The 18,573-nt window shown below is 38.7% G+C and overlaps 1 protein-coding gene and 1 non-coding gene across 18 annotated transcripts in view; both read left to right on the top strand.

The window, feature by feature from the left end:
- MARK3 (microtubule affinity regulating kinase 3) overlaps nucleotides 1-18,573 on the top strand; it is a 116,849-nt gene that overhangs the window by 41,427 nt on the left and 56,849 nt on the right. For 13 of the 17 annotated variants that reach the window (XM_078054256.1, XM_078054258.1, XM_078054259.1 and 10 more), the window contains one exon: nucleotides 6,567-6,620. The exons of the other annotated variants lie outside the window; for them this stretch is intronic. In XM_078054256.1, the coding sequence (XP_077910382.1) occupies nucleotides 6,567-6,620 (54 nt within the window). The remainder of the gene's footprint in view (nucleotides 1-6,566; nucleotides 6,621-18,573) is intronic. 17 annotated transcript variants of the gene reach the window in all.
- LOC118540376 (U2 spliceosomal RNA) lies at nucleotides 6,128-6,318 on the top strand. Its single transcript, XR_004919603.1, has one exon. It is a non-coding gene; the product is annotated as a U2 spliceosomal RNA (small nuclear RNA).

Here is an 18,573-nt window from a genome sequence, read left to right on the forward strand (position 1 = left end):
GGGAGAAGCAGGCTTCCCGCGGAGCAGGGAGCCCGATGCGGGGCTCGATCCCAGGACCCTGGGATCATGACCTGAGCTGAAGGCAGACGTTTAACGACTGAGCCACCCAGGCGCCCAACATGCTTTTATTCTTTAAAAACATTTTTTATTGAAGTATAGTTGATACACAGCATGCTCTTATTCTTATTTCATTTTTTGGTTTTAGGCATTATCTGCTGTCTTTTCATGATGGTTATTTAGAGTCACGATTGATTTTTTTTTTTTTTTTAAAGATTTTATTTATTTATTTGAGAGAGAGAGAATGAGAGAGAGCAAGCACATGAGAGGGGGGAGGGTCAGAGGGAGAAGCAGACTCCCTGCTAAGCAGGGAGCCCGATGCGGGACTCGATCCAGGGACTCCAGGATCATGACCTGAGCCGAAGGCAGTCGCTTAACCAACTGAGCCACCCAGGCGCCCCTGATTTTTTTTTTTAAATAAACTCCGTATTGAAATATAACACACATCCAGAAAAAGTGCCCAGATCATAAGTGTACACCTTGATGAATTAATACAAAGTAAACACATTTGCATAACCATGACCCAGGGCAAAACTATACTATGACTTGAACCCCAGAAGCTTCTCTTCTGTCTTCTTCTACTCACTTCTCTGTCCTTCCTCCCCAGGGTAACCACTGTCTTGACTTATAACACTGTGGATCATTTTTTGTCTTCCTTAATGTGCTAATGGAATCATACAGTATATATTATTTTGTGTCTGCCTCTTTTACTGCACTTTATGTTTGTGACATTCTTCCATGTTGTGTTTCTTCCATGTGTTGGGCATTATGTTTTAATTTGAAGTTTTATTTTGTAGCCGCTTATTGTAGTTGTTCAGCTTGGTCTTTATTGCTGTGGACTGAATTGTGTCTCTCAAAAATCATGTATTAAATCCCTAACCCCCAATGTATTTGGAGATAGGGCTTTTGTGGAAATAGGTTAAATTAGATCATAAAGGTGGGGTCTTGATCCAGTAGGATTAGTGTCCTTACAAGAAGAGACACCAGAAAGCTGCTCCCTCTCCACCATGTAAGGAAGGATACAGTGAGAAGGGGGCCATCTGCAAGCCAAGAGGAAAAGCCTCACCAGGAACTGACCATGCTGGTCAGACTCTGATCTTGGACTTCCAGCCTACCAGTCTGTGAGAAAATAAATTTCTGTTGTTTAAGCCACTCAGTCTATGGTATTTTTGTTATTGCAGCCTGAGCTAATAATCCATCCTTCCAGGCTACTGCATCCTCTTAAAGACCTGGGATCTTTTTTTGACTGCTCTTTTAGTGTTTGTGGATGCTTTAATGCATGTTGGGAGCAGGATTTTGGGACCTTTGACCAGTAGAAAATTGACAGGAAGTGAAAGATAAGGGTATTTATTTCTCTGGTGGGTGTTTGCTACAGGTTTATTGGGCCCTCTAGGGTGACGTATATTGAGGGAAGCCCTTCTCGTGTATGAGCTCTCTTTATCCCTCTTTTGTAATTTTCCACTTTGTTTCTGGCATCAGGGTGAATAAATGGAATTTCCCAGAACTTTACACAACAAGTGGCAGGGGCATTCCTCTTTTCTCCCCAGTGAACTCCCTTGGCTTTTGCTATGCACGCCCCATCCCCCGCCAAAAAAAACCTCCAGAAAACTCCACAACCTTGGGAACATGTGTGTGGTCTTCTCTCCAGTCTCCATCTTTCTCAGGTACCTGGTGATGCCCCCACAGTTGCTTCCTCTCTTATTGACTTCAAGGTCTGAGCTCTCCCCCAGGCGCTAGCTCTGGGCCAAGATTATTTTGGTAGTTGAGTCACCCCAGCAGGGAGCTGGAGGAAGAGGGGATTATAGGCTTCCCCCTCAGGCTTCATGGCCACACAGATTCACATCACTGTAAATTGCAGTGTTTCACTCAGAGGACACTTACTTTTAATAAAATGACTCTCTTCTACAGTTTGATTTAGCTGAATGAAACACATTTTGAGCTCCTGCTTTTGCTTTAAATACTATTTGAATAGCAGTATTTGAAAAAGAAAATGCTTAAGAATAGAATCTTTTCTGTAAAATAGAAGGCAGATACCGAACAGAGCCAGAAGAAGCTAGTGATCAAGAGTCTGGTCATGAGAGGGGCGCCTGGGTGGCTCAGTTGGTTAGGTGACTGCCTTTGGCTCAGGTCATGATCCCAGGGTCCTGGGATCGAGCCCCGCATTGGGCTCCCTGCTCGACAGGGGGCCTGTTACTCCCTCTCCTTCTGCCGCTCTCCTGCTCTCTCTCTCTGCCAAATAAATAAAATAAATAAATAAAATCTTTAAAAAAAAAAAGAGTCTGGTCATGAGAATAGAAACCAGGTCTCAGAGGATCAGAGGGAAGAAGAACCAGAAAGGCAGAATATTTGATAGATCTGGCCATCAGAAGGAGGAAGAAAACAGAATGGTGGCCAGAAAGGAATAGTATATCTAAGGGGTTTCTTTGGAAATTGGGAGATCCATGGATACCACATAAAATTACTTATGAAAGTACAGTTTGAAGAAAATTAATCCATTAATCTTTGAAATAATGTTAATTTTTTAAAAAGATTTTATTTATTTGGGGGAGCAAGCGAGAGAGAGCATGAGCATAGGGAGGGGCAGCGGGAGAGAGAGAAGCAGACGCCCTGCCAACCAGGGAGCCCAGTGTGATGCAGGGCTTGATCCCAGGACCCTGAAATCATGACCTGAGCCAAAGGCAGATGCTTAACCAACTGAGCCACCCAGGCACCCCTGAAATAATGTAATTTTTAAAATTATTTATTTAATTTTATTTATTTAAATTAAAATTTAAAATGATATCTGTTAAAACACCAGAAACCCTATTTCTTCACTCTTCTGTCTCCATCTCGAACACGTGTGTGGTTACTGAGTATGAGTGGTCAGGGCTCACATAAGCTCAGGAAGCGCTTATGTACCTGGTAGTATGTTGGGGCTATAACAAGACGTCAGTCCCCAGGTGAGATGTGAACAAGGTCATTGTTTGTATATTCCAGCCACTGACATTTCCTTCCGCTTTTTTTTTTTACTATGGTTTCCACCAAGACTTGCGTTTTCCGAATATGAAATCAGAATTCTGTCTTTGCTTTTTTCATGCACACACATGCTCTCTACCCCTCCTGCATTTCTGATTTCTTTTTCCTCCCCAGTTGGGGTGGGCTGGGGTGATGGGTCCTTACGCTCTAGGGTCAAGTTCACTGGGTGCCATGTTAGCAGCATTTGTCTGTGTTTAGCTCCTCTGGAGGTCAGTGGGTTCATAGGAAGTAATAGATACCTTAGGCAGATGGAGGCTTTAGGCCAAGTGAAGCAGGGGTCGTTGTTTTTTTAAGTGTTAATATGAATAAGTGCAGCAGTTCTTGAAGTAGCTATGGGGACCCCTGGAGGTCTCTCTGGAGAACCTTTTAGAGGGTCTGCAAAGTCAATACTATTTTTGTAATATTATTAAGACAGTACTTTTTCCATTCTCTTTCATGAACCTAAAGTAAAATTTTCCAGAGGCTATATGACGTGTGACATCACAACAGATTGAATATATGATATATGAGAATTTCATAAAAATGTTATTTATATTAACATGTAATGGGCTTATTTTTTTCAGTTTATTGTGATAAAATACACATAACATAAAATTACTCTTAACTATTTTTAAAAGTGTGCGTTTCAGTAGTATTGAATACATTTATATTGTGCAACCATTACCATCATGCATCTCCAGACCTATTTTCACCTTGTAAAACTGAAACTCTGTATCCATAAATACTAATTCCCCATTCCTTCCTTCCCCCATTCTACTTTCTCTCTCTATGAATGTGAACTCTCTAGGAACCTCATAAAGTGGAATCATGTAGTACCTGTCCTTTTGTGTCTGGCTTGTTTCATTTAACATAGTGTCCTCAAGGTTCATCCATGCTATAGCATGTGTCAGAATTTCCTCCCTTTTTAAGACTGAAAAATATTCTACTGTATGGAGACACCACATTAGGCTTATCCATTCATCACTCTGTGGACGCTGGGGTTACTTCCACATCTTAGCTATTGTGAATAGTGCTGCTATGAATGTGGGTGTACAAACATCTGTTTAAGTCCCTGCTTTTGGTTCTTCTGGGTACATACCCAGAAATGGAATTGCTTGATCATATGGTAATTCTATTTTTAATTTTTTTGGGGAACTCTGTACTGTTTTCCACAGCAGCTGTACCATTTTACATTCCTACCAACAGTGCACAAGGTTTCCAGTTTCCCTACATCTTTACTGCTTGTTGTTTTCTGGGAGGTTGTTTTGTTTTTTTATAGTAGCCATCTTGATGGGTGTGAAATGGTATGTTGGAGTTTTGGTTTGCATTTCCCTAATGATCAGTGATGTTGAGCATCTTTTTTATGTGCTTACTGGCCGTTTGTACAGTTAACCCTTGAACTACATGGTTTGAATTGGGCAGGTTTACTTATATGTAGATTTTTTTCTTTAAATGCAGTAGAGTACTATATTTTCTCTTATCATTTTTGTAATACATTTTCTTTTCTCTAGCTTACTTTATTGTAAGAACACACACAACATACAAAATATGTGTTAACTATATTATCAGTAAGGCTTCCCATCAACAGTAGGCTATTAGTAAAGTTTTGGGGGAGTCAGAAGTTATTCATGGATTTTAAACTTGGAGGGGGCAGTGCCCCTACTCCCATATTGTTTAGGAGTCCACTGTAGATCTTCTTTGGGGAAATGTCTCTTCAGGTCCTTTGCCCATTTTTCAATTGGGTTTTTTTGTCGTTGAGTTGTAGGAGTTCTCTCTATATTCTTGATATTAATCCCTTCTCAGATCTATGATTTGTAAATATTTTCCCCATTCTCTGGGTTGCCTTTTTACTCTATCAATATTGTCTTTTGATGCACAGAATTTAAAAATTTTTGTGAAGTCTAATTTGGCTATTTCTTTTGTTGCCTGTGCCTTTTGTTTCATATCTAAGAAATCACTGCCCAGTCCAGTTTTGTGAAGCTTTTGCTGTATGTTTTCTTCTAAAACATTAGAAGAAATTTAAAATTTAAAATTAGTTTTAAATCTTACATTTCGGTGTTTGGTCCATTTTGCAGTAATTTTTGTAGATGATGTTAGGTAAGATCTTGTTCAGTTTCATTCTTTTGCATGTGGATATCCAGTTTTCCCAGCACCATTTGTTGAATATTATGTTGAAATGAATCTTACTATGTTCAATACTTATTTTTACAATTTTTCAGTTTTCATTTGTAATAAGGTAAATATTAATAGATATAACCCACATTTGGGATCATTAGTAATCTTTAAGAGTGTAAAGGGGACCAAAAAGTTTGAGTACTACTGACGTAGAGGATCTCCAAGCACTTTCCCCAGACTTTTACTCCCTTTCTTCAGTGGTGCTTTTTATTGGATCTGGTCCTGAAGGATGCACAGTAGGAATACAGCCTCATCAGTGTGGGGTTAGATCATTTGTTGTCCTGGACCTCAGTTGCAAAGCTGAGTTAATTATGTTCTCCGGTTCCTGGCAAAGCCTCTTTCTTCACTTATGTTCCCTTTCATCCCCTGTTGTTACCCTCTCCCCCCATTCTGGATATCCCTTGTTCCTAGAAGTCACTTTTATTCTAGAAAGGACAACATACCAGATAAGGACGCTGCTGCAAGTCCACTTAGTAAATATTAGTAAAACTGATTTTTTTTTTTTTTAAGATAAGTTTGTATGACTAGAAGCTATAGTTCTTTCTTTCTGTATCTTAGTGGCTTGTTAAGACTGCTTGGGGTTTACTCACCCCTTTTTGAACAAAGGTGACCAGGTAATCCATTTGTTGTCTCTGTACATGTTTCACTTGGCCTACAGATTGCTGTGGAACTAGTCCCTTTTCCTTCTTTAACTACCTAAAGATCTTCTCTATTTTTTTTTTAATAAAATGTTTTTAAAGTTTCAGATTGAACTCCAACCTATTAGTTCGTATATTTACTTAATTATCAAACTCTTACTGTGTGCAAGACACTCTGAGCAAGGCATTCTGGGCTGTATAAATCTGTAAAAGCTGTACGTACTGCCCTTGGATCCCAGAGTCAGATAAAATTAAAATATTGGATTGCTTCTCAGCCTTTTGGCTAAGAGCAAGTGTAGTATCTGTTCCTCTCAGTTTAATATCTGATACATCCTCTGTCTGAGGACAATACATTAAATGGATTTGGGGAACTAGGAAATGGAATAGGAGCTTGCTCCGTCCACTCCATGCATTGACCTGGTATTGCAGTACTTCCAGGAATGGTGCAACCACCACCACTCCTGCCCTTGGATTAAAATTTAAAAAAAAAAAAATTTTATTTTTTTTTAAATTTAAGTATTGCTAAATAGGGAATAGATCTTCATTGTCCTACGTTTTTAGAAGTGTTTTCATTATATAATCAATCTCTCTCTGTTTCTCTCATGTCCCACATGTCTGGGCATTTACAAAACTATTACCAGTTAGTCTGTAGTTACCAAATTTATAAAATCTATAAATATTTATTAATTTATTTTTTTCTAGGTTGCAATAAAAATAATTGACAAAACTCAGTTGAATCCAACAAGTCTACAAAAGGTAAGATTGGTTCGGTATCCAGTATTTTTTAAAATGATTTTCAGTGGTAATTGCCATCTAATTGGTCCCACCAATACCTCAACTGCTATTTGTATATATTATGTTTAGTACAATAAGCTTCCTATTTCTCAATGAATGCAACTTAGGTGTAGTATTATATGAAAAGTTGTTGGATTTTTTTCCTTCAGATGAAGATAATGATTTTTAAACGTTCTTAATAGCACAAATGGAAGGCTGTACATTTTAATTGAATATTCTAACTATTGACTAGAACAGTTTTTAAACATAAGACAGAACATACTTTTGTGTAATTACTCTGATGCAGAGTCATATACCTTTCTCATAGCTAGTACTGAGGTCTTTAAAGTCAGCACTTTGGCTTTATTAAACTCTGTCACGATGGCTAATTAAGGACTGATGATTAATACATATGAAAGGAAAATATAAAAATACAAATGATAGTTGAAAACATGGTTGTAATGCACTGTTGCGAGTTGTATCATCTAACGGAGATCAGAAGTCCTCCACCTTGTTGCATGTTAGAATCACCTGGACCTCTTTGCAATGTCTTGATGACTGGCCCAGAGAGATTTAATTGCTCAGGTTAGGGCCTTGGCATAGGTATTTCACTGGTGCATTCGTGAATGATTAATGATCTTCATAATAAAATGCTTCTAGTTCTTTTTAGTCTTGCAAAGCCTTTTGCATCATTTGATTTCTAGATTTGGCCTATAGTAGTTGGGGTTTTAGAGACTAGGAACTAGGAACAGGAAATCTGAATTAAAATCCTGGGTCTGCCACGTAATCAAATGTCTAACTTGACCTTGAGCCAATTACTTAACTTTCTTTTTTTTTCCAGTTAACTTTCTTGACCCCAGGTTTCTGGTCTTTAAAATAGAGATAATTTCATCTTCTCAGGATGGATGTATTAATAAAATAATGCACTTAAAAGAGCTTTGTAAACTTCAAAGCATTTCACATGTAAGATATTATAAGCGTATTGCCCTATATAAATTCCTGATGTTTTCTTAATGGTTATTTTCCATTTATATCATCATAATTTTGAAGTCCTGTCCGTGTGTGTGTGTGTGTGTGTGAGAGAGAGAGAGAGAGAGGTGGGGAGGAAGGTACTTTATCTTGCACTAAAAATGGTACTTAACAAGTGGTTCTGCAGGCCAGAGTGAGTCTTAATGGCACTCAAGGTGGCCTGGAATGGACCCAAAAATTCCAGTCCTTTCTTCTGAGGATAAAACTGTATCCATTACTTTAAACTTTTATTTCTTCATATATCTAAGGACTTGGCATTAATAAGTAAGTTGGGGTTACTAAAATTTGGTATTCAGAACTAAAATTAGCATATAAAGAAGTTTACTGAGGGTTCTAGTTCAGTATCCTAATGATGTTACAAGTCTTCCACTATTCAGGCATCCTTGCGGATAACTGGAATTCTAGCAGTTTTCTAGGGAGAATTTTATCATGGTTTTGTCTTTAGTTGGTTGTAATTTTTCCCTCCTTCCTTGCTTTTTTTTTCATTATTTTGGATAAGAGTGTTCTATTGCTGCTGTTCTTTATTATTATTACAAATTACTGTTTGTAAACATCATTATCAGTTTAGTACATGATAGGTTGTCTGGTTAGCCTGATAATGTGAATATGCATATTTATATCAGCATTAATTTGGGCACATGATAATAATAGGTAAGACTTTAAGAAGCCAGATCTGTCCAAGTTAAATAACTTGATAAGTGTAGTATTTTAAGCTTATAGGGCATTTTATTTTTTATTTTTCTATTGAAGTATAATTTACATATAGTGTTATATTTCAGGTGTACAATATAATGATTCAGCAGTTCTATGCATTATTCAGTGCTCATCACGATAAGTATACTCTTAATCCCCTTTGTTTTATTCATCCATCCCCCACGCACCTCCTCTCTGGCAACCACCAGTCTGTTCTCTGTATTTACAGAGTCTGTTACTTTGGGACACCTGGGTGGCTCAGTTGGTTAAGTGTTCAACTCTTGGTTTTGGCTCAGGTCATGATCTCAGGTTGTGGGATTGAGCTCCCTGTCGGGTGGGCTCCACACACTGTGCAGAGTCTATTTGTCCCTCTCTCTGCCCTCTGCCTCTCCCCTTGCTCTCTCTCTAAAAATGAATAAATAAAATCTTTTTTTTTTTAAGTGTTGTTTGTCTCTTTTTTCTTTGTTCATTTGTTTCTTAAATTCTACATATGAGTGAAATCATGTGGTATTTGTCTTTCTCTGACTTCACTTAGTATTATACTTTCTAGGTCCATCCATGTTGTTGCAAATGACAAGATCTTGTTCTTTTTTATGGCTGAGTAATATTCCTGTGTGTGTGTGTGTGTGTGTGTGTGTGTGTGTACACATCTTCTTTACTCATTCATCTGTGAATGGATACTTGGGTTACTTCCACATCTTGGCTATTGTAAATAATGTTCCAAGAAACATATGGGTGCATATATCTTTTCAAATTAGTGTTTTCATTTTCTTTGGGTAAATACCCAGTGATGGAATTACTGGATCTTATGATAATTCTATTTTTAATTTTTTGAAGAACCTCCATGCTGTTTTCCATAGTGGCTGCACCAGCTTTCATTCCCACCAGCAGTGCATTAGGGTTCCTTTTTCTCCATGTCCTCTCCAACTTTTGTTTTTTGTGTCCTTTTGATTCCAGCCATTCTGACAGGTGTTAGGTGATATCACATTGTGGTTTTGATTTGCATTTCCCTGATGCTGAGCGATGCTGAGCATCTTTTTCATGTGTCTGTTGGCCATCTCTATGTCTTCCTGGGAAAAATGTCTATTCAGATCCTCTGCCCATTTTTATTGGATTATTTTTAGTTTTTGGTGTTGGGTTTTATAAGTTCTTTATATATTTTGGATATTGACTCCTTTTTGGATATATCATTTGCAGATATTTTTTCTCATTTGGTAGGTTGTCTTGTTGATGGCTCCCTTTGCTGTGTAAAGGCATTTTATTTTGGTATAATCTCAGTAGTTTAATTTTGCTTTTGTTTCCTTTGCCTGAGAGACAGATCTAGAAGAATGTTTCTATGGTTGATTGAAATTATTGCCTATGTTTTCTTCTAGGAGTTGTATAGTTTCAGGTCTCATATTTAGGCCTTTAATCACTTTTGAGTCTATTTTTGTGTGTTGTGTAAGAAAGTGGTCCAGTTTCATCTCTTTTTTTTTTTTTTTTTTGAGGAACCTCCATACTGTCCACTTTCATCTTTTGCATGTAGCTGTCTAGTTTTCCCAGCACCATTTATTAAAATATAGGGCATTATTTTAAATCATGTGTATTAGTTCATATTCTTTTCTTATAAATTAGAAGCATTCTCTGTATATTCCTGTACAATTGTTTTTCACTGAATTCCTTTTCCATGGAAAAGTTGCCACAGGGTGGAATTTACATGGTGTCTTTTCTTTTCTTTTTTAAAGATTTTATTTATTTATTTGACAGAGAGATAGCGAAAGCAGGAACACAAGGGAAGTGGGAGAGGGAGAAGCAGGCTTCCCACTGAGCAGGGAGCCCGATGTGGGGCTTGATCCCAGGACCTGGGATCATGACCTGAGCCGAAGGCAGACGCTTAACGACTGAGCCACCCAGGCGCCCCAATATGGTGTCTTTTCCCTTGGAATAGTACTTCCTACTTTTTTCTTCCTCAGCGCCATGCACAGTTGTATCACATCTGCATTAGGAACAGCTCTCTTTATATTGTGATTTTAAGCCTTGAAGCTTATACATTTCTCAGTGCTTATCATGATGAGCCCCGAGTAATGTATAGAATTGTTGAATCATTCTATTATATACCTGAAACTAATGCAGCACCTTAGAAGGTAGCATTCACTTTAAGGAACATTCTGCCAGCAACAAAATGTAATCTTTTTGTACTGCCACTATCAAAAAATGTGGACTGGCTCATTTAAGGAGTGTTTTAACACAGGTGTTAAAATAGTATCCATTTCAACATGTTCAAATTATTCAGGCTTGCACACTGAATTGTGCACATTTGCAAACTAATGTTACTTTCACAGACAAGTTTCTTCATTTTTCCTTTTTATTTTTCCAGTCATTGCATTAATAAATGTTAGATTCTAGTAAGAGATATTTTTCTGCATTGTTCTTGTACTTCTCAACTTCGAACTACTATTCCTGAGATGTTTTCTGTTTATAAATGTTTTAGATCAGCCTTTTTTTTTCTTTTTTCTTAAGGTCAGCCTTTTTTTTTTTTTTTTTAAAGATTTTATTTATTTATTTGAGAGAGAGAGAATGAGAGACGGAGAGCACGAGAGGGAAGAGGGCAGAGGGAGAAGCAGACTCCCTGCTGAGCAGGGAGCCCGATGTGGGACTCGATCCCGGGACTCCAGGATCATGACCTGAGCCGAAGGCAGTCGCTTAACCAACTGAGCCACCCAGGCGCCCAAGGTCAGCCTTTTTAATGTTGTGTACCTATAATGGTTTTGAAAGCAGCAGGTATAAGAAATATGTGAGTCTTCTTTTTGGTTTTACAAAGTCATTTTTAACTTTGGTTTGGTTATATGTGAGTAATTTTGCTGGGTCTTGTTTTAGTTTGTCGTTAAGAAGCAAGTAATGGCTCATTTTTAAAAATATGTTTACCTAGGGGCGCCTGGGTGGCTCAGTTGGTTAAGCGACTGCCTTCGGCTCAGGTCATGATCCAAGAGTCTCGGGATCGAGTCCCGCATCGGACTCCCTGCTCAGCAGGGAGTCTGCTTCTCCCTCTGATCCTCCCCCCTCTCATGTTCTCTCTCTGTCTCATTCTCTCTCTCAAATAAATAAATAAAATCTTTAAAAAAAAAAAATGTTTACCTATTCAAAAATGCTAGTCTCTATTAAAAGACATTCCAGTATACTCAATGTAACCCATCTAAAGTTATTATTGTTCTTTTTCAGTCTTGGAGTAGAATGTTAACATAAAGAAAGTGTATAGAGTGATGGTTAGGAACACTGTGAAGCCAGGCTGCATGGATTCAAATCCAGGTTTAATCCAGCCTAGCTGTGTGACAAGTCATTTAACCTCCCCAGGGTCTTAGTTTCCCCACTTATAAAATGGGAATAATAATAGTAGGTCATAGGGCTGTAGAAAGAATTAAATGAGTTAACATTTATTTTTTTATTTTCTTTAAAAAAAATTTTTTTTTAAGTTCCAGTTAGTTTTAACATACAGTGTAATATTAGTTTTAGGTGTACAATAGAGTGATTTCAACACTTCCATACAACACCCAGTACTCATCACAGTAAGTGCACTCCAGTCCTTCATCCCCAAAACTTACCAGATCTATCCATCCTTCTACCTCCCTTCTAGTAACCATCATTTTGTTGTCTATAGTTAAGAGTCTGTTTCTTGGTTTGCCTCCCTCTCTTTTCCCCTTTTCTTGTTTATTTTGTTTCTTAAATTCCACACATGACTGAAATCATATATTTGTTTCTATCTGATTGACTTATTTCACTTAGCATTATACTCTAGGTCCATCCACGTTGTTGCAAATGGAAAGATTTCATTCTTTTTTGTGACTGAGTAATATTCCGTGTGTGTGTGTGTGTGTGTGTGTGTGTGTGTGTGTGTGTGTGAGAGAGAGAGAGAGAGAGAGACACACACCACATCTTTATCCATTTGTCAGTTGATGGACACGTGGGCTGTTTCCATATTCCATAATTTGTCTATTGTAGATAACACTGATAAAAACATAGGGGTGAGTGTATCCCTTTGAATTATTTTTGTATTCTTTGGGTGAATACCCAGTAGCATGATTGCTGGATCATAGGGTAGTTCTATTTTTAACTTTTTGAGGAACTTCCATAGTATTTTCCACAATGGTTACATTGGTTACATTACATTCCACAATAGTTTTCATTCCCACCAACGGTGCAAAAGGGTTCCCCTTTCTCCACGTCCTCACCAACACCTGTTGTTGATTGACCTTGTGTTACTGATTTTAGCCCTTCTGACAGGTGTGGGTTAATACCACATTGTTGTTTTAATTGCATTTCCCTGATGATAAGTCAGGATGAGTTTCTTTCATGTGTCTCTTGGCCATCTGTATGTCTTCTTTGGAAAAATGTCTGTTCATGTCTTCTGCCCATTTTTTAATTGGATTATTCGTTTTTTGGGTGTTGAATTGTATCAGTTCTTATTAAATATTTTAGATACTAACCCTTTATTGGATATGTCATTTACAGATACCTTCTCCCATTCTATAGGTTGTCTTTTAGTTCTGTTGATTGTTTCCTTTGCTATGCAGAAGCTTTTTATTTTGGTGTATAGTTTATTTTTTATTTTGTTTCCCTTGCCTGGGGAGACTTACCTAGAAAGAAGTTACTATGTAAATAAGTTAATATTTAAAAGCCCTTAGAAGAACAGAGACTAGTACCTGACACAGGGTAAGGACTGAATGAATGCTTGTTATTGTGTGTCCTGCTAAATATTAGGTTTTTGTTTGCTTGGTTTTGAGGGGTAAAGGGTGTTGCTTGTTTGTTTAAAACTTTCCCCTTACAGGAAATAAGTAAAGCTTAAGAACTGAGTGTTAGGTTCTGGCTCAGTCTCTTTTGTACAAGGACTTAATTGCAGTGCACTATTTCCGGTAATGGCAAATATTTGAGCATTTAATGCTGAGCATTTTTCTGAGTGTATTACCTGTATGAACTCATTGTATTAGCTTGCTCAAGCTGCTACAACAAAATACCATAGGTTGGGTGACACATAAACAATAGACCTTTATTTCACACAGTTCTAGAGGCTGGGAAGCCCAAAATCAGGGTGCCAGCCTGGTCGGGTTCTGGTGAGAGTGCTCCCTCTGGCTTGCAGGGGGCTGCTGTCACACCTTCTCTGATGTCTCCACTTAGAAGGACCTACCCTAAGACCCCATCTAAACCTACTTAACTTCTGAATGCTCCATCTCCAAATACCATCGCATGGTGGGTTAGGGTTTCAACATAGGAATCTTGGGGGAACACAGTTCAGTCCATAGCATTCATTCACTCTTTACAACTTCGTGAGCTAAGTTCTATTATTCAGGAAAGAAAGGCCAGGGCGATTAAAAAACCTGCCCAAAGTCTTTTAATTTATAAGTGATGGGTACTTGGGCACGCCTTCCATGGCAGGCATTGAGTCAAGCATTAGTGAACTTAAAATGAAAATGTGTTTGCCACAGTTCAGATAATGGAGCACTTTGGTAAGCAGTGCCCTGGGATTACGACTGAATGTTCGTTACCTGGGGATTCCTTGTCATTAGATACTAGAGCCTTTGCTTCCCATGTTCTTACACATAGAAGTGTTGAACTTTTTCACATTAGCTAGTCTGATGGGTATGTTTTCATCTTCATGTTCTGTTGGTTTTCCAATGAGGTGACTGACTCACCTCATTGGAAAGTAGATATAGTTCAGCTTTCCAGCTAGTAAGTGGTGGGGTGAACATGTAAATCCTGCTCTGACTCCAAAATACAGTTCTTTCCACTCCACTGTGCCACCTTACTGTAATTAGTTAAATTTTCCCAATTTAGGATTATGAGAACTTGGACTGGAACTAACCCAAGATTTTCCTTTGTAGTCCCTATAAAGAAGTTAGTAGTTTAAAGTTGGGAGGAATATTTCTAGTACTTAAGAGAAGTAGGCCTTGTACTCCACCTCTCCCTCTAAACATTGCATAAGCCATGTTTTTATGCAGCTTTTTTTTTATTCACTCATTCATTCAACAAACACTTATTAAATACCTACTGTATGCCAGACACTGTTCTAAGCAGTGTGGAGACAACATTGAACCAAGTTAAGTTCCTGCTTTAATGGAATTGACATCCTAGTAGGAGAGCAGCAGCAAACAAATATATAATGTCATGTCAATGCTGTGAAGAAAATAAAGCAAAGTGTATTAACTATATTTTGTTATTTTCTGTTTTCTTGATGTTCTAGCACCTGAGACTATGCTGACCTGGGAGAGACTGCCCCTCCCAGGGCAGCTAATTCCTAGAAATAGCAGACTACTCCCCTGTGAGTGTACTGTTTATATGCAAACAAATTAATCCAGAGCTCATACTCAGAACCACCTCCTTTATCTGGCTCTTAAACTCCAGGAGGCAATATTCCTCTGCCCTAATCAACCCAGGGCCAGGTGGCAGACAACTAGAGACTGTATTTATACCCCAGAGCCTACTGAAATGGTTCAGACAAGCCAATCCTCAGCCTGTTACCCTGCTTGATCTTGCCTTTCCTGTGAAAACCAAGATAAAGATTCTTTCCCATGCTTTCCCTTTGCTCCTTGTGCCTCCTGACTGACCCTGGTGCTTCCCCATGTGGCATTGTGTGCCCCCTTCTCTTGTGAACTGTTAATAACAATTATCTTTTCAGTGCCAGTCCTGATGTCTTGGCTCACCGTACCTAAATAATAGTAGAACCTTCATTTTAAAACATAGGCTGGGGGCGCCTGGGTGGCTCAGTCGTTAAGCGTCTGCCTTCGGCTCAGGTCATGATCCCAGAGTCCTGGGATCGAGCCCCGCGTCGGGCTCCCTGCTCAGCAGGAAGCCTGCTTCTCCCTCTTCCACCCCCTCTGCTTGTGTTCCCTCTCTCTCTGTGTCTCTCTCTGTCAAATAAATAAAATATTTAAAAAAATAAAAAATAAAAAATAAATAAAACATAGGCTGAAGAGATAATATTTGAAGGAATATTTCAAATGAAAAATAGGGGTGGTCTCTTACTAATTCATTTAAGAAACATCCATGTCCTCCTGAACCAAGCTCTGTGATGTCTCCAGTGAGTCAGATAAGTGCAGTGGACTCTGGGCGAACCCATGTGCTATACAGTAAAATTTCACCTAGGCGTTGAAGGATCTAAATATTTTTTACCAGGGTGCCTAAGTAGCTCAGTTAGTTAAGCCTCCGACTCTTGATCTCAGCTCAGGTCTTGATTTCAGGGTTGTGAGTTCAAGCCCCACGTTGAGCTCCACACTGGGCATGGAGCCTACTTACAATAATAATAATAATATGTGTAATAATAATAACATAAAATAATATAGTTACATATTATTATATATATAATAGTTATTATTTTATATATATATAATATAATAACTATTATTATAATTACACTAAATATTTTTTACCGAGTAATAAAGATGGAAAGACCTTTGTAGTCTCATTGTGGTGTTGGCATGGGGGCACTCATTAAGTGTTGGTAGGGGGACTGCGTGCACAGCCAAGGGGCAGCGCAGCAACAGGCTGGGGAGAGCTGTGCAAGTGCAGAGTAGTGCATGAAGGAAGACGCACCAGAGCTCCCATTGGGCCCTGTGGGAGCCCTTGGTACCCAGTGCTTTTAAGGAACAGTCATCTATGTGCAGTAAACTTTTTTTTTTTTTTAAAGATTTTGTTTATTTATTTGACAGAGAGAGACAAGGAGAGAGGGAACACAAGCAGGGGGAGTGGGAGAGAGAGAAGCAGGCAGGGAGCTGAGCAGGGAGCCCGATGCAGGGCTCTATCCCAGGACGCTGGGATCATGACCTGAGCCGAAGGCAGACGCTTAACGACTGAGCCATCCAGGCGCCCGTATGTGCAGTAAACTTTTCAGTGATTCCCTGACCTTCCCCTGGGTTGTTCTAAGATTTTGTTATGTTAGAAATAGTCTTTTTGGTGGCAGAAACTTAATTGTCACCATACTCTGCCACAATCAATTTAAACAATAATTCGGTTTTTTTTTTAACTGGAGTCACTTAATTAAAAGCAAGAAATTTATAACATGTCATGAAATAATTGTTTAGAATATGTATTTATGACAGCTGGTTAGTTAGCCAGTTTTAAACACATCTAGGGACAGAGGCGCACTTCTTCCTTATGGCATCTTGTTCCAGTGTTGGATAGCTATAGTTAATAGATTTTTTCCCTTTAGTTTGCACTGGCATCTGTCTTCTAGAAACGTCTACAACATTGTTCTCTATTCTGCCATATGGAGCTAGAGAGGTTAAATCTACCACTGCAAACATAACCAGCTATTTTGAGTTTTCTTGGTTCCTTCTCCAGAGTCAATACTCAGCTTTTTGGGCCAGCCGCAGGAATGCCCTTGACACAGACCTAATTTATTCGATACCTGCAACTGATTTTTTTTCTTACCTGAATTCAACTCCTGCTGAAGATCATTTAATTGGTTTTCTGCCACAATTCCAGTCTGTTGAGGTATTTTGAATAGTGAGTCTTCTGTATTAGCTATCCCTTCTAGTTTGGTGCTGCGTGAACTGGATAAGGATGTCTTCATCCAATTAAAATATCTGACAAGGCCCTTCAGTGGAGACTCCATCCTTTAGTTGATCCTGCTGACCTAGTAGCAAAGCATTTTTTGAGTTAAGATTCAAGCACTATTCTTCAATCCAGACTTTTAGTAAGAGAGAAAGGGAAATCCTCTGTTTTAAAAAAATATAGTCAAGGGGCGCCTGGGTGGCTCAGTTGGTTGAGCGGCTGCCTTCGGCTCAGGTCATGATCCCAGGGTCTTGGGATCGAGCCCCACGTGGGGCTCTCTGCTCAACGGGAGCCTGCTTCTCCCTCTCCCTCTGCCTGCTGCTCCGCCTGTTTGTGCTCTCTCTCTGTGTCAAATAAATAAAATCTTAAAAAAAAATAAAAATAGAAACTTAGTCAAATTAAGAAAAGAATAGACATTAAGTTGCAGTATATGCAAAATACACAGTAGGTTGCTGAAGGATTATTAAAGCATTGTTGACTATAGATTCCTTTTATAAGGGTTTTTTGGGGGAAATCTACTTACGCCCCCTCAGCCTGTTTTCTTCTTAAAGCTGGTGTTTGTTTTGGAGCCACTGCTAATGCTCAGAGCTCTGTAACAGTGGGGGCCTTTTTGGCATCCCAGAGAATGTTCGTTGTGGGACAAGTCAGGAAACTGTATAATTTGAAGGCAGAGAGAGAACCAGTTCACGCTTTTCATGTGGTCTACAATGTAGTTACTTTTACTGCTACTACCACTTGGGTCACTTTTGCTTCAGACTCCTTAAACCAGTCATTTTCAACCCTTGCTGTGTAATAGTATCATCTGTGGAGTTAAAAAACAGAAAACAAAACAAAGAAAAAACAACCATGTTTCCTTCAGAACACACCGAGCCTCCCCAGTTCTGGCTTGATAGGCCTGGGGTGAAGAGGAAGGTCCCAAAGTACACAGCCCAAGTGAGAATGGCTCCAGACTTCCTTTGGTTCCCTCTTAAGTTCTTAATTTCTCTTGTCTCCCACAAGGTCACCTGTTTTAAAAATGACCCCTCCCTCAGTGGTCTAAGTCTTAGACACTGCCCGTGGTTCCTGCTCCTCTCCATCTCTTTTCCTGGGAATGCCTGTACCCAGTTTTTGGACTTATTTCCTTCCCCTGTCCCATCAGGTAGGCACAAGTCATTTTGGGAACCTTTTTCATTGAACAATTCTGTTCATCTTTTCTTCATACCTCTTCTTTCCAGCCTGACTTGTAGCAAGCTAGCAGTTCAGGCTGTTAACAATAGTAGTTACAAGGGTCCTGTTATTTACAATACAGTGTCTGCATCCAGATCACTGTAATGAATCTGGTAAACTCAAACAGGGTGGGGTAAATGAAATCTAAAACCCTTCTTGATTATACATATTCAAAATATTAAGACTAGAAATGTATGTATATTTCTTTATTTTTAAATTTCAAAAGCTGTAGTAGAAAGGCAAGAAAACAGAGCTTCAGTGTTGACAACTGCTTTACTGGGGAACTTTTCAGTTTACTGCCAGACTTACTTTTGCTTCAGCAGGAAATAATGCAGCTTGATATTTAAAGTAGATTGTGAATTTGAGAATATATATTTTTATAAATTATAGCAATACTTATACCAATTATAATTATACCCAGCATATATTATAATTGTACCCGTGATTCATTATTGCTATTTTAGAAAAGTCCCTAAAGAACCAAATG

The sequence above is a fragment of the Halichoerus grypus genome, chromosome 8, assembly GCF_964656455.1.
Source record: "Halichoerus grypus chromosome 8, mHalGry1.hap1.1, whole genome shotgun sequence".
NCBI lineage: Eukaryota > Metazoa > Chordata > Mammalia > Carnivora > Phocidae > Halichoerus > Halichoerus grypus.